At 31.6% G+C, this 23,035-nt stretch overlaps 1 protein-coding gene across 1 annotated transcript; it reads left to right on the top strand.

Moving 5' to 3' along the window:
* Positions 1 to 869: 869 nt before the first annotated feature.
* On the top strand, positions 870 to 20,311 carry LOC143064904 (uncharacterized). Its single transcript, XM_076238112.1, has 9 exons — positions 870 to 987; positions 1,573 to 1,830; positions 5,675 to 5,862; positions 7,117 to 7,161; positions 10,151 to 10,197; positions 10,402 to 10,503; positions 15,899 to 15,990; positions 18,242 to 18,371; positions 19,908 to 20,311. Exons 1-9 carry the CDS (start codon positions 983 to 985, stop codon positions 20,193 to 20,195), a joined length of 1,155 nt encoding a protein of 384 aa, XP_076094227.1. The 5' UTR covers positions 870 to 982; the 3' UTR covers positions 20,196 to 20,311.
* The last annotated feature ends 2,724 nt before the right edge of the window (positions 20,312 to 23,035 follow it).

Below are 23,035 nucleotides of genomic sequence, written 5' to 3'. Positions count from 1 at the left end.
GGTGAATTGAGTAACATGTCAGTCTTGTGTCAATCAACATAAACAAAATCTTGAGATTTTCAGACATAAAGTATAGTGCATAAGTGCAAATAGTAGTTTTTTATTTGTTACAAGAAAACAGGTAACTTGAACCATATTATCAAAGTCTACATAAGTTCTCTATTGCCATTAAGTCTGTTTCAAACCGTTCCAATAAACTCTGATATAAAGTGGAGGCTTCCAACGCATCTGTTGGTAACCCAAGTTTCAGACGAAATAAACGTTACTTCTTCAGTATTCGTGTCAGGAATTGATAAAAATGCAGTGATGATTTTTTGCTAGAGTATTTCCATGTAATCTAGCCCCATTTCAAAAGAAAACCTTATGCATTTCTCCATTCTGTCACTTTAATAAGGAGACATTGTAGCCCCGTATCATGTCTAAGATCAAAGAACTTAACGCACACTACATGTATATTATTTTGTGTGCACAATATATTTAATTTGTGCGCATAATATGTTTAAGTTGTGCGCACAATATATTTAAATTGTGCGCACAATATATTATTTTGTGCGCACATTATATTATTTTGTGTGCACAATTTATTTAAGTTGTGTGCACAATATATTTTTTTCTTTGCATTCCCCAGCGGGGCTCCGTAGTATAGTTATATAATAATGAAGTTGAAACAGTAAATAAGTTTTTGTAGGTTAGAAGGGTAAAACAACATTTGTAATTAAACGTACAACAGATTGATTATTTGAGTTACCTGGTTAAATTATGCTATTAAAATTGACGGCCCATGCCTCCTTCTAATAAAAGTAAAGCAGAGTGTTAAAAATTATCAATGTACATAATAACGTCCTTGAATGAACGATTTGTCAACCCCCTTAAATATTGCTAAATGACGTGTTGAATTTTCCCGTAATTTTACGTCTATTATTATGACGTCAATGTGGAGTAAACGTTTAGAAGTGCAAGTAAACAGGAATGTACACTATCTATGAGGTAAGGTAAAAAACGGAACAAGTGTCGAAATTATTATCATGATATACGTACCTTACACTTGAGAAAAACTTAATTGTTCTTTACTCGAAATTGGACTGTATTCATAACGAAAATGAATAACATTTTCACTGATATTTTATATCTTTATGCTTCGTTTTATTAGCGTGCTCCAATGAGTTTACATCTGTTTACCGTTTTATCTGTACATATGTTTACCGTACGTTTGAATAGGTGGATATATTCAATACTATTTTGTCTTAAAATAATAATACATATTATAGCGACATGAGAAAATTGAATAATCATGTTGTAATTATTTTATGATTCACATTTCAATTGTATCAAGGGATGTATAAAAAGAAAAAGATATGATAGAAACATCTCACGTTGTAGAAACTTCCGATCTGTATTCCTCTGTATTTGCCCAGTGGTCAACTTTGACTCCTGTTACTTCCTTCCTCGTAAATTTACGTTGCACAATCTCAGCAACTTGGTAAATGACACATAAACCGATATATTGACATCCCCATTTCTGAGTGTAGTTCGTAAATGAAAAAAAACTAATTTTTAACGGGTTATTTTTAGAGAAAAAAGACATGTTTATGAAAGGTTCCATACCATGTGGATGATGAATTTGATAATTGTGCTGTTATTGGTGCTGGTTGGGTTGGCAGAAAGGACACATGCTGAAAATACTGCAGTAGTTGATGGACAAGTAAACGCCGTAAACAGTGACAATTGTCAATTGACCTGTCAGTTACCGAATTTTCTGAAATCACTTTGTGATCCATTGATAGCTCACCTTCATTGCAAGAAGTCATTGGTTGAGAAAACGATAAAAAAGTGAGTTTTATATTGATCGTATCACAGTAGTCTTAAGATTAACTCTCTTCAAGTGGTAGCGTGAACAGCCAGTACCTGGCCAAAAGTATTCGTCACCTACATTTTTTTGCTATATATTAATTTCATATAAAAACACCTTTTTTCAAAAAAATATTTTAAAGGCATTTATGGTTGGATTTTTATGAACAAGGCATTAAAAGTTTTTCAAAAAAATATTTTAAAGGCATTTATGGTTGGATTTTTATCAACAAGGCATTAAAAGACGTATAATTGTCTAATACCGCAGTCCCACTAGGCCACGATCGCACTACGATCTGTGAAAAAAATGCAAATTTTGATGATCGTAGTACGATCGTGTAGATCGTAGTAAGGTCGTATCACGGTCGTGGTGAGGTCTTCGTTTGTTTATTTGGTCATGATTTTGTCTTTAGGTGTTTTTTGTTTTCTCTTGATGTGAACACATGCAATAAAATTTATAATTTAATTTGTTTGAATATTTAGCGAATTTTTTAACAGAAAATAATGAAAATTACCCCCCCCCCCAAAAAAAAAATATGTAACCAAATAAACAAATACACCTGTGACAATTCTGCTTCTATTGGTACCAAGTTGCTTAAAATCTAACCAAAAATGACCCCAAAATATTTTTATATACAACATATAGCAAAAAAAATATTCTGGGGTCATTTTTTGTCAGATTTTAAGCAACGTGTGAACGAGGCATTAAATCAGTGACAAGTAGACTTGTCAGATATAAAAGTCGACTTGTCAAATACATCAGTCGACTTGTCAGAGGGACAGATATATATCACCATACATTTTTATGGATCATAAATAATAAAAAAAAAAAAAAAAAAAAGTCCATATATTATTTAAAATGGTAGCTTTATTTAAAAAAAAAATATACAGCTGAAATTCCCAAACCAAGATAATGTACTTTGCATTTCCATTATTTGAATGCTTTTTCTATTTCATTTCGAGAAGCGTAATCAATATAACGCATTTGCTAAACTCCACTGCACACGAGTACACCCTACCCGTTGCTTACAAGTTTTAAAAGTGTAAGAATTTTTTTAATATATATATTTACAGATCTAACATTGTTGGGTTGATGTTTAGACGAGTTGTATATATATATATATAACAGAACTGTATTTTAACATTATTGTGAAAAGTCTATTATTAGAATTATCAGTGTATATGGTTAACAGGTTACAATGACTGATTTCGGAGGGATATGTGTTAATATTATAAGTTATTATTAAAAGTTTCTTCCGAATAAAGCTATTTTTTCCATAATTTACCTGTATTATTGGCGCAAATGAAATATGGTTTGTGGCGCAAATGAAAAATTCTTTTGGCGCAAGTGAAATGCCAATTGGAGCAAAAACAAAGCACCGCAATAAAACTAGTATTATCATAATCAAGTGGGAAAAAAAAGAACAAATCATTGTGATTTCTTTATTTCATATATTAGATGATTTTTATGTGTTAAATTTATTGAAATTAATTAGAATATGAAGTACCTGCATCTACAGTATATGTATAATCAAAGTACTGAAGTGCTGAACATCGGATGACCGCCAGTTCTTGTAATAAGCACTTATCTCAGGGGGAAAAATCACATCGCTATACCTGAAAGTGAGGTTAATGTACAGATTTTTTTTCTGAGACAAGTTCTCACCGAAATGATTATTATAGTGTAGTGATACACATCAGTATACTCTGGTTTATTGTTACAAATGTATATTTTATATTAATATTAATATTTGTATATTACAGTTACATGTATATATAATTTTCATGCATTTGTATATCATTCTATTCTATACTATATCAATAATAGTGCAGTGCAAGTGCATGGTGAACACTCTTCTGTAATAATTTGATTTTTCTAATAGATTGGATATGAGAAGGCATTCGTATTGTCCCGCAAAAAAATGTTTAATCTCCTATGCAAAGTTATCGTCCCTTGAGATTGCAAACGTTCTTGAGATATTCCTCCGTATGCGTGTGCAAAGATATTGGTGATTTTTTACTTATGTGTATATATACATATAACAAAACGATACTATATGCTGGAAGAGTATTAGTTAAGGATCAAAATAAGCTTAAAATATTGATAGGTCATGGAGCTCCTTTTCGAGATATTTGATTTATAAAATATGGCGGGAAAAGGCTGACTCGGACATTTACCTTATATTTGCATTGACATTATTTGAGTCTCAAATCAAAGGAAAGAAAATCAAGAATCTGCTAAAAGTTTGTCAATTGACCTTTTGTGAGCTATTTAGTCTTATATTAAAAGATAAATAGGTGTTATGGGTCAAAATATTTTACCTTGTATCGTATGGAAAAACACCAAGGAGCCCGAACATTTGACACAAATTACAAAACCTCATCTAACTTACATCCTTAGGCAGCAACCATTTGATTTTCTGGGGGGGGGCTATGGTTTTTTTTTCTGTACAAACTTTTTTTTTCGCCTGCGGCGAAAAACAATCTATTTTTTTCACGACAAGTCGAAAACAATTTTTTTCTTTCAATTTTAGCATTACATATAGTGGCAGCTGAGGGTGAAACAAACAATTTTTTTTTCTCAGAATCAAAGACAAATTATTTTTTTCTCCAAAAACTGGAAACAAACTTTTTTTTCCAAAAAAAACCATAGCCCCCCCCCCCCCAGAAAATCAAATGGTTGCTGCCTTAAGGTTTATGTACCCTTCTGTAGCCATTTTTGTACGAACTTTTCAAACTTCAATTGTATCAAAACTACAGATATAATGAATAATAGAGATAGGCCATTTTGTACATATTCCAAGGGGAAACTTGATGCAAAGCATTATTTTTTACTGTTCCATTGCATTTAATAGAAAAAGAGGACTTTGTGGAAAATAAATCAAGATTTTTATAGAAAATCCACAGCCTTTATCCTTGTACTTTCATATTTGGCAATTTGATAACTGATAGATATAGGATTATTGCATGCAGTGCTAGCATTGATTTCCTTAAAACAAGTTTATAAATGTAGTTATTGGTTAAGACAAGTATAAATATGGCCAAAATCAAGTACACCTTTTAGGGTGCGCTCGACTTTAGTGACTCAACACGAGGTGTTTTGGAATTTACAGGTTACTTAGAACTTTTTGTAAAAAATAAACACTAGCACATCATAGAAAATCAAGTGAGTAATTTATGTTTCAAATTTTATAACAAAAATCTCTGTATTAAAGGCTGTGGATTTTCTATAAAAATCTTGATTTATTTGCCACAAAGTCCTCTTTTTCTATCAAATGCAATGAAACAGTAAAAAATAATGCTTTGCATCAAGTTCCCCTTGGAACATGTACTAAATGGCCTATCTCTTATATTTATTATATCTTTAGTTTTGATACAATTGAGGTTTGAAAAATTCGTACAAAAATGGCTACAGAAGGGTACATAAACCTTAAAAAGTATTGAAAGAGTATTCATTGAAGAAATGAATTTATAACAAGCGATAAGGAATGCTATTTTGCCGTCGATGATGTATGCGTATTCTTCATGTTTATAGATCGGTTAACAACCCAAAACGAAAGTTACGTAATGGAAATCTAGGCGATAGCAATACACCGGAATTCCCTCACGGTCATCCGCTGTAAAAAGAAGTCCGACACTCTACAAAATACATGAATTATCGGTTTGGTTAAGACACATCCCTAGATATATAATATTGCTATAAGGGTAGTTTTTGCTTGACGGGCGTCATATAGATAATCAATAAAAGAAAAGCAAAGAGTTGTGTACTTAAGAATTCTTCGTTTTCCATACTACATACCTTAACATATATATAATTTTTTTTTAGATTAACTACGGTTGATAAAACCATCCAATGTTATTGCATGTGGCATGCAGTTTTTAGGCACGGAAGAGTGGATAAAAGTGTTTTTGCTATGATGGTTGACTACACACCTTACAACAAAACAAACCAAATGAGTGTTAGGTTGTCAACATTGGGAAGAGAATGTCAAGCGTTCAATGATCAACTATGTGGCAAGTTAATGTTTTGTAGAATAAATCAATCAATTAATTACCGTTTACAGGTTTTCCTGTTCTTCCATGTCGCATTCGTAACTTAAGCTCGTGTTATATTTCGCCTATGGTGTAGAAGGGGCATTATATTTTCTGGTCAGTGCACCTGTCCTGTCCGTCTGTTTGTCAGTCGCGTGTCAGCTTAAGTTTTTGGTTAAGGTATTTAACTGTTAAGTTGTATGATCAAGAATCTGCTTAAATTTTGTCAAATGACCTTTTCTGAGCTATGTCTTATGTTAAAAGATAAAAAGGTGTTATGGGGCAAATTTTTTTACCTTGTATCGTATGGAAAACACCAAGGAGTCCTAACATTTGACACTTATTCCAAAACCTCACCTAAGTACATCCTTAAAGAACACATTTGTGTCTATAGTATTTGATTTGCTACACAACATTATTTACTGTTTTACTGATAACAAAAACCTTTAGATGCACACAACTGACTTTTTGCGATAAAAGACAAGACCAGGTTATAATTCCTAATCCATAGAAACGAGAAACACTTATGAACCACATAAACAGACAACAACCACTGAACATAAGATTCCTGATCTAGGACAGTTTCAAACAATTGCAGCGGGATTAAACGTTTTAATGGAACCAAACCTTCTCCCTTATTTGAAACAGTAGTATAACATCACAACATAGAAAGACACACTATAAAATAGTCTAGAAATTGTGTAATGTGTACAAAATTACATTTCCAAATGTTTGAAAAATAGTATTGCAATCTTAATTTGTATGATATTTAGCCGATCCGCAGTCACTTTCTTTATCTTTTCAAATGATCTGTCATAAAAAAAATGTGTTCTTTTTATGTGGCGTAACAAATAGAAATGCAGTAGAAAGCATTTTACAAAAATAATGTCATTATCAGCTAAACATTTGAAAACAAAATGACGCCAAAATGAATAAAGGTTATGTATTATATTCATAGAAAACATAATAGCTGTCGACGCAGGGGTTAAAATACGTGTGTAAAAGATACACATTCGTGGTCTGGAGTTAAATGAATAAGAACACGAATGATGCATGTCATATGATTGTTAAGTCGGTAATATCCATATTTTTATTTGACTGCGCTTTGACCTCTCAGGGCTCCAACAAGTCCGTAAATGGCCACACAACGTCAGAGCAATCTAAGACTACATACGGCACTATATCTATCTCTCGCTATAGAATTACTGTGTTTTACTTAGTTACTTATCATTGTAGTAGGAAGACTGAAAGACACTAAAGATGGATTATTTTCCAAAAATGGTACGTTTTCTTTATAATAAAAACTATATTCGTATAGCATGAGTGAATCACTGAGGATTCAAAATAGATTACTGTGGATTCATTTTTATTCGTGGTATACCAATTTTCGTGGGTTTCGTGGGTCACAGCGAACCACGAATTTAAGAACTCAACGAAGAATAATCCCGAAAAATGTGTATGGAGTTGGATGTTTATTTCCGGTTATGTTATGCAGTTCTAGTATAGTGTTGACTAGCGAATGCAGTTCTAGTATAGTGTTGACTAGCGATAAACATTGTAACATAACACGTGATTTTGATTGAAAGAAGATACAAGTATTTTGATTAAATCTATAATAAATATATCGAATATCAGTGATAATTTACTTTTTAAAATTGATTAAAACTGTTCATGGAAAATAACTGCAAGTTGTTAATTACCGTGTCATAGTTTGGTTTACCTGTGATTAAAAATCAATAGGATTAAGTACGGGGATATTGCCCGTAGGTAATATTGTTTATGACAGGAACATTTATTTTCACACCTTATACTTATATCACTGTTTATTATATCGTGATTAGGGAAATTAGCTTTCAATCATAAAGTTTTGAATGCCTTATAGAATTCAGACAAGAATTTAAAAATTGTAAAACAAACAAATAATTAGTTGTCTCTGCCCATTATTGTAATCGAAGTTATCAATGAACACTTTAACCTAGAATGACCAATTAAGCGAGGATTTTGACAATTCAAAACTTTTTCAATGAATTCCTTCTTTTTTGTTTTGTTTTATTATTGATCGAACCAAGGATGTTATATGATCTCCTAAATCAAAAAGAAATCCACGAATTACGTATCTAATTTTTGTTGTTGTAATCAGCGATCCACGAATTTACGTATACCACGAAACGTCTTTTTTTCTCTATCCACGAAAATTGATACCCACGAAAATAAATGAATCCACAGTATGAACTAATAGTTATGGTAAATACGGATACATCTACAAGAAAAATACCGTTTAGAAACACTTACCTGATTTTTAAACAAATGAAGATAAAACAAACCTGTCAAAATAGATGCAAATGGGTACTATTATACTTTTATTTCCGTGCCTGAGGGTGATATGAAGATTTGTTCACCCAAGAAAAATCATATTTCACGAGGGTATCGCCCGAGGGAAATATGACTTTTCGAGGGTGAACAAATCTTCATATCTCCCTAAGCCAAGGGAAATGAATGTTTTATTCCACTGCCTATACTTTTGTTGAACTTATGAACATAAGATATTAATTTACATAATTGCTTTCCTATTCGTTTTTTTTTTTAACTAAACACGTCAACATAAACAATGATAATCAGTACCGATTGAAAGTTAATTATTTATTCTTTTCTGTTTGTATTTAGATCTGAAATATTTTGTAAAAACGAAATTACTATATACTATCTTTGAAAAAACGATCGAAATGTTTTAAAACATTAACTGCTGGTAAAGTCGCACAAGGCAATCCCGACGTATAGAGGGGAATATGAAGCTCAGAGGGGAATATGAAGTTTTGTTCGACGTCACATGGGACACGAGGGTATACAAATTTCAGAAAAAAAAGAAACATTTTTTTTTTCATTACAAATTGCATTTATTACTTTATTAGTTGTTAATTTATCATATGCTACAAAAATCATTCAAATAAATCAATTCGTTTTGGCCCAGATGACTTTTAAAATGTATGCATCATTAAAAGAGCTCCAAATTATCTCCCTTTGGTGCCATTTTTGGCATTAAAATTGAAACATCTTTTTTAAATCATCGGTGACCTATATTTTTTATTATTATTATTATTTTAGAGATTTCTGTAATTTAGTTCTTTTTTTATTTCGATATTACCTCTTTTTCTCCTATTAGTTCAACAGAAAAAAGTACTTTTACATAAATGTATGTTTCTTTCGAAGTCAGATTGTCCCATTTTTTTATTTAATTTTTCTATTTAAAAGTATAAGATAATGTTCATTTATAAAAAAAATATAGCGAAATCCTATATTAAGAAAAAATTATTTAGACCCGCGTGCCCTCTTTAATAAAAGCGAATTATTATTTCACCATTTCATTTTCATTAATGATTGAACAAAAAATATCATATTTTTGATTTTTTATATATCTCGTAGCTAGTGTCCCTTTTAAACTTTTGTTTGTCCTCCTGGTTAGTGTCTTTTGTAACCCCTCTCCTTATTTTGTATATATGTATATATTGTATATAGTTATTGTTGTTATCTCTGTACTGATGTTATGCATGGCTGTATGAGAATAAATATATATAGGTACGGATGATACAAATAGTAAAATGAAATTAATTATAGTATATTTGAATATCAAAAATAGGACTACGCGTGACCGAACGACGCATGGATTAAACGAGTGCGCAGCACGAGTTTAATCCATAGCGGCGTTCGGTCACAAGTTGTCTTATTTTTTATATTCAAATACGGCGATTAGTTATTCTTTTTATTACATTGGCAAATGGCTTTTTTTATGAAATTAATGTAGAAAATGTAATAAAAAACAATATTACAAAAATATTGAAATATTTGAATTTATATTTACTTTTCCTATAAACAGTCCTTTTAATCTTCTTTAAAAATTATATGTTATTTCCGTATATAACTTCTGTTATGTTTATACCGTTATGTAAGTAAAAGTGGTCATCAATAGCTGCGATATGTAAAGATTAAAAAAAAAACTAAGTGTTTAATGAATTTTAGCCATACACTGTGTTATAGTAATAAAAAGTGACACAGTTAGTCCCGATCGGATCACCAAATACTTTAGGTGTTTCGGTTTACCCATGGAAGTATTATATTATATATAATACTTCCATGGTTTACCAAACACCATGGGAAATATGTATTTCTGTATTTTCAATCATCGAGTACTCTCATCCAAAGAGTCAAGATAAACTGTAATGAAATAACCATTCCATCTAAATAAAATCATTACAACTCGCTGTTTGCTTTGTAGATGGTTTGACAAAACTCCTTGATGAAAAGAAAAAACCAGCAAAGAAAGTAAGCATATTTATAAGATCTTATAACATTTAAACTTTTTAACGGATAACACAATAACGTGCTCCAATTCAATATTATCGATTCATTTTTATAATCACTAAAGTTCTTTTTTTTTTGCTTCATGTCTGTGTAACTTGATATATAATATTTCACTTGACCAGTACTTTATAAGAATCTTGTATATTAAATTATCAATGTCTGTAGGATACTGGTATAACACTGACCAATGAAGAAGAAATGATAATGTGGTTTGGAGTTGCTGGCGGTGCCATTGTCTTCATTATTTGCATATTTTTTGTAATCAGGGTAAAGTATTAATTTCATACTTTTGCATGACATATAGTATATCAGATTTATTATAAATCTTAGGTATTAACAATATCAATTAAAGAGGGGGCAAGGGGTTTAGCTGTTATGCTGTTATGGGGCATTTTAATTCTTTGTTATCTGTTATTCTGAAAATATATTTGCTGTTAGCTGTTATTGTCTTATTCTTTGTAAGCTGTTATTGGGCTTTTAGTTTTTTTGTTATCTGTTATTGTGATAATGTATTTGCTGTTAACTGTTATCGAAAATTGGAATGTTAGCATTTTTTTGACAGCCACGAACGAACATATAAAATTAGAACAATTCTTATTATGACAAAAAGGAAAACATATGGCCAGGAATATCTGACAAGGATCTCAATTAAGGACTAGGTCCTTGCAACCAGTTAACCTTTTATATTATATGGTACATAGACTCAGCTCTTTTCATAGCAGAACCAAATACATTGTACAATGTAAGTTCCCACCATGTACTGGGTCCAAGGTCGAAGCTGCACATAACTCATTACAAATAAAGATTTATTTCGTCTTCAAGCCATCGTTCCACTACTAAACTATGTATTCTACTTATTAGTAGACTTGGTACAATCAAAAACCTGATAAAAAATTGTTCAAATAAGGCCTATGAAAATAGTGGAATAAATTACTTTTGGAGTGTCAAAATTGGTTCGAGGTACTTGATAAATTGCATGCTTATAATTGGGGCTTTTGATTTTTCTACCCTATATATAACTTTGCCTATTAGTCTAATTCAGAAAAAATCACACACCTCATTAAATGGGCATTTAAAAAAGTCAGAATGCGAATATATATATTAAAACTCTTTTAGGTCATTTTTTAGTAGCAACAAACACAAGAACTACACTGTAAATCTAAGTGTTAATAAATAGAACACTGCTTGAACGCTTTTTTGTAACACTTTTTGAACGTGTAATGGTGTTCCAAATGTTTACACTAGTGTTCATCAATTGAATGTGTGGTGTTCAGTTTTTAATGCCTTTGTGTTTCATTTTTGAACACTTGATGTTAAAGACCTTAACATTAGTGTTCAACGATTTTACGTGTCCGAATGTTCAATATCTTAATACGTCGACGCGTTCAACAGCCATGTAACACTTTTTGAACACACAGAACATGTTTAAAAACCAAAATGTTAAGATTCAGAACACCAGACGTTTACATTCAGAACAGTTGACATAGGTGTTCAAATTGATTGTGTTCAAATGTGGAACATGTTTTATTGTTAAGCGTACATCATTTTCCATACTAAACTTAATTAAACTGTTATAAAACTATATTGAATCAGGCAAAATACAACAACAAAACATATTTTAACAAGTAATTCTTTTTATCATATACTTGTATAAAATATTACTAAAATTTTACAGTTCAATAACATTTGAAAATATCAAAAGGCTATGAAAGGATTACTTGGTTTATTGACAAGATTCCTTGGAATTTCAATAGCGGGCTGATAAAGGTACCTTTATTGACTGCTTCCGGTATGTTATCACATGCCTTTCCGTTAATTTCCGTGACGTTTATCACATGCAACTTCGTGCATTTCCGGAAATTTGTTTGAAAACGACAACAGAACGCGGAAAACGGCAAGTGATAAGACTTTTCCTAAAATGGTTGAGGAGCAAAAATGAATTAAGTTAAACTTGTTTTGAAAGACATAAATGAGTTGACAATATTAATGAAGAACATGATAATTGTTGTGAAAAGAGAAATAAATGCTTGTAATAGCATGCAATAAAAACAATTAAAGTTAAGATTTTTTTTTGGTTGTCTGTAAATATTATCTGAAAATGCAAAGACAAACAAAATTAAATTTCAATAGTTCTTGTCTGTATTTCTTCTGCTGAAGTATATGATAAAAAGATAATTACATGTCATTTTTCATATCAGACCCTTTATCGGCCCTCGTTCATGATATTAGCCCTCGAGCCTGTGGCTCTTGGGCTGATATCATAACCTTGGGCCGATAAAGGGTCTGATATGAAAAATGCCATGTAATAATCTATACATATAATCAAATGCGCATATATGTAAGAAAAGTGCACAAGAACACCTTATGATATCACAAGTAACAGTCAGTGAAATCGCATACATAATGTTTTTAAACCGACTTACATATATCACAAATAATGATTTTCCCCTACATGACAAGATATAGTTGCTACATCATGTGTATCCTAACCAAAAAAGCATGGCAATGTGATGAGTAGATAGTTTATAATATAGATATTTGCACAATGAAAGTTTAAAAGTTTGCAAATTCCAACAGTTCTTGTACGATCACACACAATGTACGCTCAACTTTTCAGTTCATCTTCACTTAAAGCTATCAACTGGGTGCATTCTATGTGTTGTTATCAACTTCCAATGTCAAAATCCTCCACAACAAGTAATGTCTATGAGACTATATATCCTGCAAAATAAAATTGAAAATTAATAGGAGAGAATTTTTCATAAAGCATCAAATTATGCAATAGTTGTTATTCTTTAATTTCGATATATACTAGAGTACAAATTGATATTCAATGGCATTAAAATGCAAGTTTTGACATTATAAATTACATAAGTCGATTTCTTGACCTACGGTATACAGATATAGAAATGATACACCTACATAAGCTATTAATATACATATATTGTCATACCTTTTTGAAATCGTTCTTTTTTTCCAACACTTTATAGCATGCAGAAATTACCTTCGTGGGATTATTGGCTACCGGTTTCTAATTCAAACATTTCAATCTAACGATTCCTGCAAATAAAAAAAAACAAACAAATGCATTTTTTAAGTCAAAAATGGTGTTCCAAATGTGTTCATCAATTGAATATGTGGTGTTCAGTTTTTAATGCCTTTTTGTTTCATTTCTGAACGCTGGATGTTAGAGTTCTTAACACTTAGTGTTCATCAATTGAATGTGTGGTGTTAGAGTTTTTAATGCCTTTGTGTTTCAATTTTGAACGCTGGATGTTAGAGTTCTTAACACTTAGTGTTCATCAATTGCATGTGTGGTGTTCATAACACTTAGTGTTCAGCTAATATACGCGGATGTCAAAAATCATCATTTATTCTGTATAACAGACAGACGCTCACAGACTGGTTATTTCGCAGTTTAGGAAATCATCAGAACAAAGCTGACAGTTATTTAGTATACGTTAAATCTGTTCTTTAATTCGTCTTTTATGTTGAATATTGAAAATGTGGATATAACAGTTATGAATATTTGACAAATATATATCTGACATGAGAAAATAACAAGGAAGCCATCGAACTACCTATTGAGATTATCCTAACTTGATACTCACTTCTTTCGTGTTCATGTGGGATAGAAGTCCTTTCTCCAGTTCTCTTCCTTATGTGTATCCATTCTTCGTTTTACCGCCTAAATCACTAGCCGATATCTGTATCCGGTATTTGGTACCCTGGTATATTTTTTTTAACGCGAGGTGTTCAAAATTTCGAGCGATTTGAACACTGAACATGTAATGTTATAAACTGAACGGATCATGAAATAAGATAAACATCGACATATTTTTTTACGATATTATCATAACAGGCCTCATTGATATGCATAATTATGTCACTAATAAGTAAAACTAGTAATGATAATAAAAATAAGTTCATAAACTAAACATATATGCCAGCTTGGAAGTTAAATAATTCACAATTACTAAATTATTAGTCAAAAATTCACACAAGATCATCCTGCGCATACATTCATATTTTTTAATGAATTTCTTTGTAAATTTGCCAATTAGAAGGATAGAAAATCGGACAAACAACTATCTTCTTTTTTAGAACAGAATTTGAACAGCGATGTACACTGTGTTTGAACACACATGTTAATATTTTTAACACAAACGTTAAAACTTTGAACACGTCTCTAAGCATGAACATATGACGTTAAAATATTGAACATTCGGTGTACACATTTTGAACGCGTCCGGACGCGTCAGGCGTCTGGTATATTTACAGTGTATGTCAATTGAACCTACTTTGATACCATAACTGCCCTTGAATTTTTACTAGATATCTTTTTTGTCTCTTTGACATATTCCTCATTTTCATTCTCAATTTTATTACTCACTATTTAAATTACAAGCATGTGTGAGTTTCTATAATTGTACAAAAAAAAATGCTGAAAAAAGTATACTATAACAAATAAATAGTTACGCCATGAGCGCATGATACGTCCGTCACCTTTTTGAAATATTCAATAACTTCTCAATGTCATATCAGATATTTATAAAAATCAGTCAATATATATCATGTATATAAACAATACACCAAAGTTTCATGAGAACTGCTGAAAACATTTTTGAGTTATTGTCTGAAAACTGGAAAATACCATCTTTTTTAATGAATCAACCCCTTAACTGAATAACATAAAATCGAAAAAAAAATAAAAATCGAAAGGTTGCTTACAACAATAGATATAAACAATTCAGAAAAGTTTCATGAGAACTGCTGAAAACGTTTTTGTGTTAAAATGTCTGAAAACTAGAAAACCCCCCCTTTTTAATTAATAAAACCCCTTAACTCGGAAACGTAAAATCTAAAATTTATAAAAATTGAAAGGGAGCTCATGTCAATAGATATAAACAATTCACCAACATTCCTTGCAATTTTATGAAAGAATTTTTGAGATATTATCAGAAAACTGAAAGAAAAAAACACCATTTTTATTGAATAAAACCCCATTACTCAGAAACTTAAAATCTAAAATTTATAAAAAACGATAGGGAGCTCACGTCAATAGATATAAACAATTTACCAAAGTTTTATGTAAATTGTTTAAAGAGTGTTTGAGTTAATGTCCGACATGTTGACGACAGACGGACAAGAATATACCAAATACATATCTAGATACATAATTCTAAAAACCATGTTCATAGAAAATGGAATTCATTACAAAGGATTATATCCGTAATAAGAAATACTGGATTTGTCAAGGACTCGACTTATTTTAATATTTCATTTACTGTTATCTGTTTTTGTCCATTTAAATTCCTTGTTATCTGTTATAAGCCAAATCAATTTGCTGTTTTGCTGTTATTGGGACCCCCCTTGCCCCCCCCCCCCCCCCCTCATTAAAGAGTTAAGCTTGAGCCCTCAAAAAAAAGTTCTGTCAATTATTTTACTTTTTTTCTGTTTTGATGTCGTATAAATTGGCCTAACCAAGTAATAGTCTCTAATGTACCTAATGAAATGTAACCCTCTGTAGCATTACAATTTATAGAATTCTCCGTTTCAATCGGAAGTACAATTAAAAACCGTTTCATAGTAAAATTATTATCATAGAATACAAAATGCATATTTGCAGTGAGTAACTATTATACATTTTTTATGATTACAGCTAAATAAAGATTCCTCTCCAAAATCCCCGTATGATAAAGGCAGCCTTGACGATGGGGGAATGTCACGAGACAAGCGGGACACCTGTTGTGAGTAAGTAATTTAAAATACTGTGGATTCATTTTTATTCGTGGTATACCAATTTTCGTGGGTTTCGTGGGTCACAGCGAACCACGAATTTAAGAACTCAACGAAGAATAATCCCGAAAAATGTGTATGGAGTTGGATGTTTATTTCCGGTTATGTTATGCAGTTCTAGTATAGTGTTGACTAGCGAATGCAGTTCTAGTATAGTGTTGACTAGCGATAAACATTGTAACATAACACGTGATTTTGATTGAAAGAAGATACAAGTATTTTGATTAAATCTATAATAAATATATCGAATATCAGTGATAATTTACTTTTTAAAATTGATTAAAACTGTTCATGGAAAATAACTGCAAGTTGTTAATTACCGTGTCATAGTTTGGTTTACCTGTGATTAAAAATCAATAGGATTAAGTACGGGGATATTGCCCGTAGGTAATATTGTTTATGACAGGAACATTTATTTTCACACCTTATACTTATATCACTGTTTATTATATCGTGATTAGGGAAATTAGCTTTCAATCATAAAGTTTTGAATGCCTTATAGAATTCAGACAAGAATTTAAAAATTGTAAAACAAACAAATAATTAGTTGTCTCTGCCCATTATTGTAATCGAAGTTATCAATGAACACTTTAACCTAGAATGACCAATTAAGCGAGGATTTTGACAATTCAAAACTTTTTCAATGAATTCCTTCTTTTTTGTTTTGTTTTATTATTGATCGAACCAAGGATGTTATATGATCTCCTAAATCAAAAAGAAATCCACGAATTACGTATCTAATTTTTGTTGTTGTAATCAGCGATCCACGAATTTACGTATACCACGAAACGTCTTTTTTTCTCTATCCACGAAAATTGATACCCACGAAAATAAATGAATCCACAGTAGTACATAAATATTCAGTTAATATGAATGACAAAAATCAAGAACAAATCCATGAAAGTTCTCTTCTACATCAATACAGGTTCCGTTCGGTTCGGGTTGGAATCTGTTTCTCTATATAATGATTTTTAGACGATATCTAAACAAATATTTTACTCTATTTTTCAAAGATCTACAGAAAGTTGTGTTCTTCATATTCGAGATCATAGATATGATCAGATATGATAACCTTTTTTCATCAGTGACATCACGATAGGAAATTCTGAAGAAATCAAAAATATTTGACGTCTTAGTTGAATATCGACCAAACAAAGTTTTCTCTAGTGTTAAGAAATGTTTTTCTCGTATCGATATAGAAATGAGAAATATAGATTACACAACTGCAACAAGTGCATTACGATATTTTTCCACTCGAGACATTTAAATTTTAATATTTAAAAAGCAGGAGGCTTGCCGAGCTTTTTAAATAATAAAAGTAAACAGTTGAGAGTGGAGAGATACAATCGCACTACCAAAACTAGTTAGTATGAAATTCAAAACAGTGTAGCTGTGGCCATTGATTGACACATTAAAATCATTCATTGACTGGGACAATTTAGGTGAACGTTTGTATGTAACGACCAATGCTCACTATGTACTTTTTAAAGACACTTAAACTATGGGGTCACCAAAGGTTCTCAACACCTAAATAAAGTAATTCGAAAAATTAATCAGAAATAACACGATATTTTGATTTATATCAATTATATAAATCAAAACACAAAGGTTATTCCTGATTAATTTTTCGAATTATTTTATAATTAAAGGCGTTAAGAAACCTTTGTTGACCCCACAGTTTAAATGTCTATCGTAGGTACGTCATGAACAGTGGTTGTTACAGACAAACGTTCACGTAAATTGTCCCAGTCAATGGATGATTTTGATGGGTCAATCAATGGCCACAGCTACACTGTTTTGAATTTCATACTATATTGGTGAAATCTTTTTTTGTTGGATTATTATGCTTAATTTTTTAATGATTTGTAGAAAGCAGTGTTCTTTATGAGGGACGTCATAAAGGATTGGTCCATTTTTTCATGACGTCACAATAGTAAATTCAGTAGAAACTAAAGAAAAATTCATCTTCATATCAAATTTGCCAAGAACAGATATTTCACTAGTGAGGAGAAATATTTTCTCACATCGATCAAAAATATGAAAAATGTGAAAAGAGCATACAAATTAGAGAAATTAGCATCAAATTTGAGAAAATAGCATTAAAAATTAGAAAGACATAATTTTCTATTTTCAACGATCAGATAAAAAGTTACAATTCTGTAAATACAAAAGAACAATTCTAATTTTTTTTTTCTTTCTTTTTTAGTTCATTTATTGACAAGTTTAGACGTAACAGTAAAACAAGTGTAGCAGAAAAGGAAAAACTATTACAACAGAGGGTAATCATCCAGAAAAATCCAGTACCACAACCTCATTCGTATCCATCAGATAAAAAGGTTTGTACTTTTTCCTAAAATATAAGTTAACATTTTGTTCTCCAATTCAATATAAGATGGGGAAACATGTCAATGTGACAGCAATTCAACGACACAAATAACAAACGAAAAATTAACAAACACAATCTTCCAGAAAAGATGTGAATGCATTAAACAGACTATCAAACTTAAGGTGTACCATCAACATCAAATTCTCCGGATAAAAATAAGTTAGATCCACTATAAATGAGATTACAGGTTTGGAACCGGAAATGTTATTGTTCTTTGGCTTGCACTTTATTCAATTGAACTTTTCATAACATTTTCGTATGTTTTGTGCTCTTTAAGATTTAAACTTATAGTGCTCATGTGTCTTACCACCTCGATAGTCTCATGGCAGAGTGTTTGCCGGCTGTTGGGATGATCTTGGGTTCGATCTTTGGTCTATTCAAACAAAAAACTTGTAACTTGATTAATAGTTTTTTTCAAATCCCAGTCGGATGTCTGTAACAACCAAAATTTGTAGGTTGGGACCCTATTAACCTCGTGCTGTAAAAGCTATTATGATATCTCTTGATGTGACGTGAATCATGACTTCTGTGTGGACTTGTCGCAGACGTTGTTCTGTTTAATCATACATTCCTCAAGATCTCAAGTTTTATAATTATGACGTTTTTTTTTTTATTCATTTTGATGTGACGCCTTCCTATGATGTCGTGTTGCTGTTCAGTTCAGTTGTATATTGAGCGGGAATTTCGCTCTAAACTTTCAAACCCTATTTTGAGATGAAATTTTCTTTGACGAACGCTCGTATAATATATTATATCACCTCACCTGAACCACAGGGCAAAGTGAACAATTCTCATCACTTGGTATCGGTCGTCGTCGTCGTTTCTTGTACAAATATCTTCACTGAAACTAGTGCATGGACCAAATTTATACAAAATTGGCCACATTCATCATTGGTTACATACTACAAAAAAATGCCCAATTATCCTGCTGCCAATCAAGATGGTCAAAAACACCGTAGCGGGTTATTTAACAGTGTGACTATGCGGTATGGGCTTTGCTCATTGTTGAAGGCCGTATGGTGACCTATAGTTCTTAATGTCTGTGTCATTTTGGTCTATTGTGGACAGTTGTCTCATTGGCAATCATAACACATCTTCTTTTTTATATGCACCACATTTTTATGTTATTTCGAATAGAATGACAACATATTACAGTTATTTCTTATAATTTAATTCTAAATTCCATTTTAAACCGGCGAAAATCATGAAAAAACATTGATGACGTCATGGTCACATGACAAAATTGTGTATATTATATGATAAATAAAACGACGTCAGCCAATCAGAAGACGTGTTACATCCAAAATTAAATTATTTGATATTATAAACTGCAGATATTTAAAGTGTCAAAGTTTATGATCTGATCTAAATACTAGTAAAGTCGAAAAAGGTGTGACTGTAAAAACTTGCCAATTTTAAAATTAAATAAGGAACATTGTTTGTTTTGTTCACTATCATCATTTGTCAAATCATATTTTCATTTTAGAAAGACAAAAGGAGGAGCGAAAAGGATAAAAAACAAATAGCAGGCGACGATTGGAATTCAAAGTCAACCCAGTGTGGTACAGTTGACTTTGATGTGTCACTGACATCTTTTAGTGTGTCAACAGAGGACACACGAGTGAAGACTTTGACAGGAATGAGAATGGCGGAAAGTGAATCTGATGGAGAGGAAGCTAGACTGTTTCATAGCTCATTGATGTATGGTAACAATGACACACCTGATAAAACAAGGAACCGAGTAAAGTCAACTTCTAGCTTAGTATCAAATTGAATGCAACGTTTAATCATTAAAGATATGGATTACAAGAAAAATGTATGTTTTTATTTTAAAGCCTTTATACTATTACAAAATATATGACGAATTGTAATAAAATGAATTTTTCCACACCAATTGTTAACTCATCGGTTTTTTTTTTTATTATAGTTTACATAGTTCTGAACTTCTTTTTCTCTCCTTTTCTCTTTTAAGCTAACTCTCATCATGGAAAGAAAACCAAGTTTTTGGTATATTCCCGCTATCTAAGTTAAGGGCTGTAGATATATATAAATCACCTTGTCTCTCTGTTTGTCCATGCAAATTGCAAGCCAACTCAACAGCTTGACGGATATTGATGAAACGTAACAATAATAGGGATTGTCCAACATTCTAAACGAAAGATAATAGAATTTACTCTCTTCTTCTGTTGATTCGTGTATGTCCATGTTCTATGGACGCGCTACTCTTTATAGAATACTTATAAACCCTTGTCATGCGGGGGCCGTAATATCACGGCCCCCACGACACCGTTATTTGGCACCAAATGCACACCATACATTTGGAGGTCAACATTATGCCATTTTATTCGAAGTTTATGCATGTTTCCTCAATCTTACATTATTAATTGTCATGTGTCTCACTTTTAATGTTCAATTTGAGCTCAAATACGAACTTCGAAAACTGAAATTGGACAAAATGGGGTTTATTGGAGGGGTGGGCTTACCTTCGAGGTCTGAAACACGAAGTTGTGAGGCCTAAAACTTTGAAAAATAATGTAAATCCGAAGGCATATAACTACTGATCGTGTATATTATTTAAAAAAAAAAACGCCTAGAAAACGACTTCTTACGGTTGCAGGTCCAGTTGATGTAAAAAATCGGAAAATTTTAGAATTTTGGTGCAAATGACCTTCTTAGGACTGAAGTACCCAGATCATTTTCACGCCGACCTACCAACTGTTGTAATTACTGTGTTCACTGGGGTCCACTCTACATCGAAAACTTCTGTTGGATGCATCTATTAGCATCCTTTGGACTTCCAGGGCGAAAAAAAGAACATAAAAACGTCAAAATCGACGCTTTTGTTGATATTATTAATACATTATTTTAGCTTTACTCCTTCTGCGCTTCATATAAAATGTACAACGATGAACGCTTTAACACCACAATAAATGTACAAAAAGAAGCCTTCAATTCTTAAATAAAAAGATCTAAATAACTTAAAATTTATAGATAGTCAATTAAAAGGCCGAATTCTTATTTGTAAAAGAAGGATATTTTCCTGTATAAACGAGAAGCATAGTGAGCATATCGCAGACGAATATCACATTTAATGAATGGCTGTTATTTATTTTGAATTTACAAGATTGATCGTTTATATAAATATACAGTGTTAATTTCCATTGTTTAACCCAAGCGTACATTTTAGATAAATAAATTGAATGAAAACTACGGTTCCTAATTTGTGCATTGGAATTAAAAATTCGATATGCATCATTACTTTCTTTTGTTTACAACTCTGTCTTGTATTGTTCTGGTCGTACTATTTCAAATATTCAATTTCATGACTGTATCATGTGTATCCATAAGTTTACCATAGTACTATCATATGGTTGGGTTAAAAATTAATGGTAAACCCTTAGGCTAGTTTTTACTGTTTTAATGTTTAATCTTATCGTTTTAATTTCTTGACATAACTGCACGACTCGATTCTCAATTATATGTGTTAAGATAATCGTTGCAAAGAATCCTGCTCAAACTTTAGTGAAAGACGGGGTTAATCTTGCTTTGTTGCGAGAGTTTATATTCTTTGTTGAAGGCAATTGTAGTGACCTGCAATACAAGTTCCATTCAATTGAGTTTAGTTATTATATGTCTTGTGTTTCTGTCTCTGCCCTAGGTTTTCTATATGAGTCTATTGGCACGAGAAACTTCATGTGAGCTTGACCTTTGCCCTCAATGTAAAACTTGTATATTTTGTTTGAATTAAATGGAGAATTAACTGTATGATTGGCATTCGTACCACATCTTCTAAGATATATTAGATACATAAGATATATTGTTAGTTTAGTGTACCACAATGACCCTTTTATCAAAATCCTTTTTTTTTTCACAAGAATCTCTTGACCAGACTATGACTTTTTGACTCTTGACCTTTGCATATTGGATGTGTCTCTTCGTATGATTACCTTGACGTCAAGTCAGGAGTCTCTGGTTTTTGTTAGTCTTGTATATTTTTAATTGTAAGTTGATTTTATAATTTGAAGTTTGAACTGGTACACATTTTGTTAAGGGCCATCTGAAGCCCGCCTCTGGAAGAGGGATTTTCTCGCTTTGTTGAAGATATAAAAAAGAAGATGTGGTATGGTTGCCAATGAGACAACTATCCACAAAAGACTAAAATGACACAGACTTTAACAACTATAGGTCCCCGTACGGCCTTCAACAATGAGCAAAGCCCATACCGCATAGTCAGCTATGAGGACTCATAAATGGCCTTTGACTGCTTTCTGCTCTTTTGACATTGTTACTGTCTCTTTTACACATTCCACATTGCCATTCTCAATTTTTTAGAATGTTTGGTTCAGATGAAACTAAATCCTTTAATTTCCGTGAATATCAAGTAAGAAAATTTACTGCTTCAGTAGCATCATGTTCTGCCAGCTGTGATAGATAATGCAAAATGTTTCAATCATTTTACCTTAGATTTCATTTCATGGACATGTAGGTATGAATAGTCTGCTTTTACATCATAAAAATTCACACAGAAGGTATACGCATATCAATAAACTGAACTCAATGCTAAGAACCATTAAAGTACACTTAGACAGAGAGCTCAATCTAGTGAAACACTTT

Source organism: Mytilus galloprovincialis, chromosome 2 (assembly GCF_965363235.1).
Source record: "Mytilus galloprovincialis chromosome 2, xbMytGall1.hap1.1, whole genome shotgun sequence".
Lineage (NCBI taxonomy): Eukaryota > Metazoa > Mollusca > Bivalvia > Mytilida > Mytilidae > Mytilus > Mytilus galloprovincialis.
The sequence above is the reverse complement of the archived record's forward strand: the minus strand, read 5'-3'. Positions and strand labels throughout refer to the sequence as shown.

What these genes read in the sequence shown, in the direction of transcription:
- LOC143064904 (XM_076238112.1), top strand. An exon ending in GTTGAGAAAACGATAAAAAA is followed by an intron (nt 1,831 to 5,674) that starts GTGAGTTTTATA and finishes ATTTTTTTTTAG; the next exon opens with ATTAACTACGGTTGATAAAA. An exon ending in GTTCAATGATCAACTATGTG is followed by an intron (nt 5,863 to 7,116) that starts GCAAGTTAATGT and finishes TTATCATTGTAG; the next exon opens with TAGGAAGACTGAAAGACACT.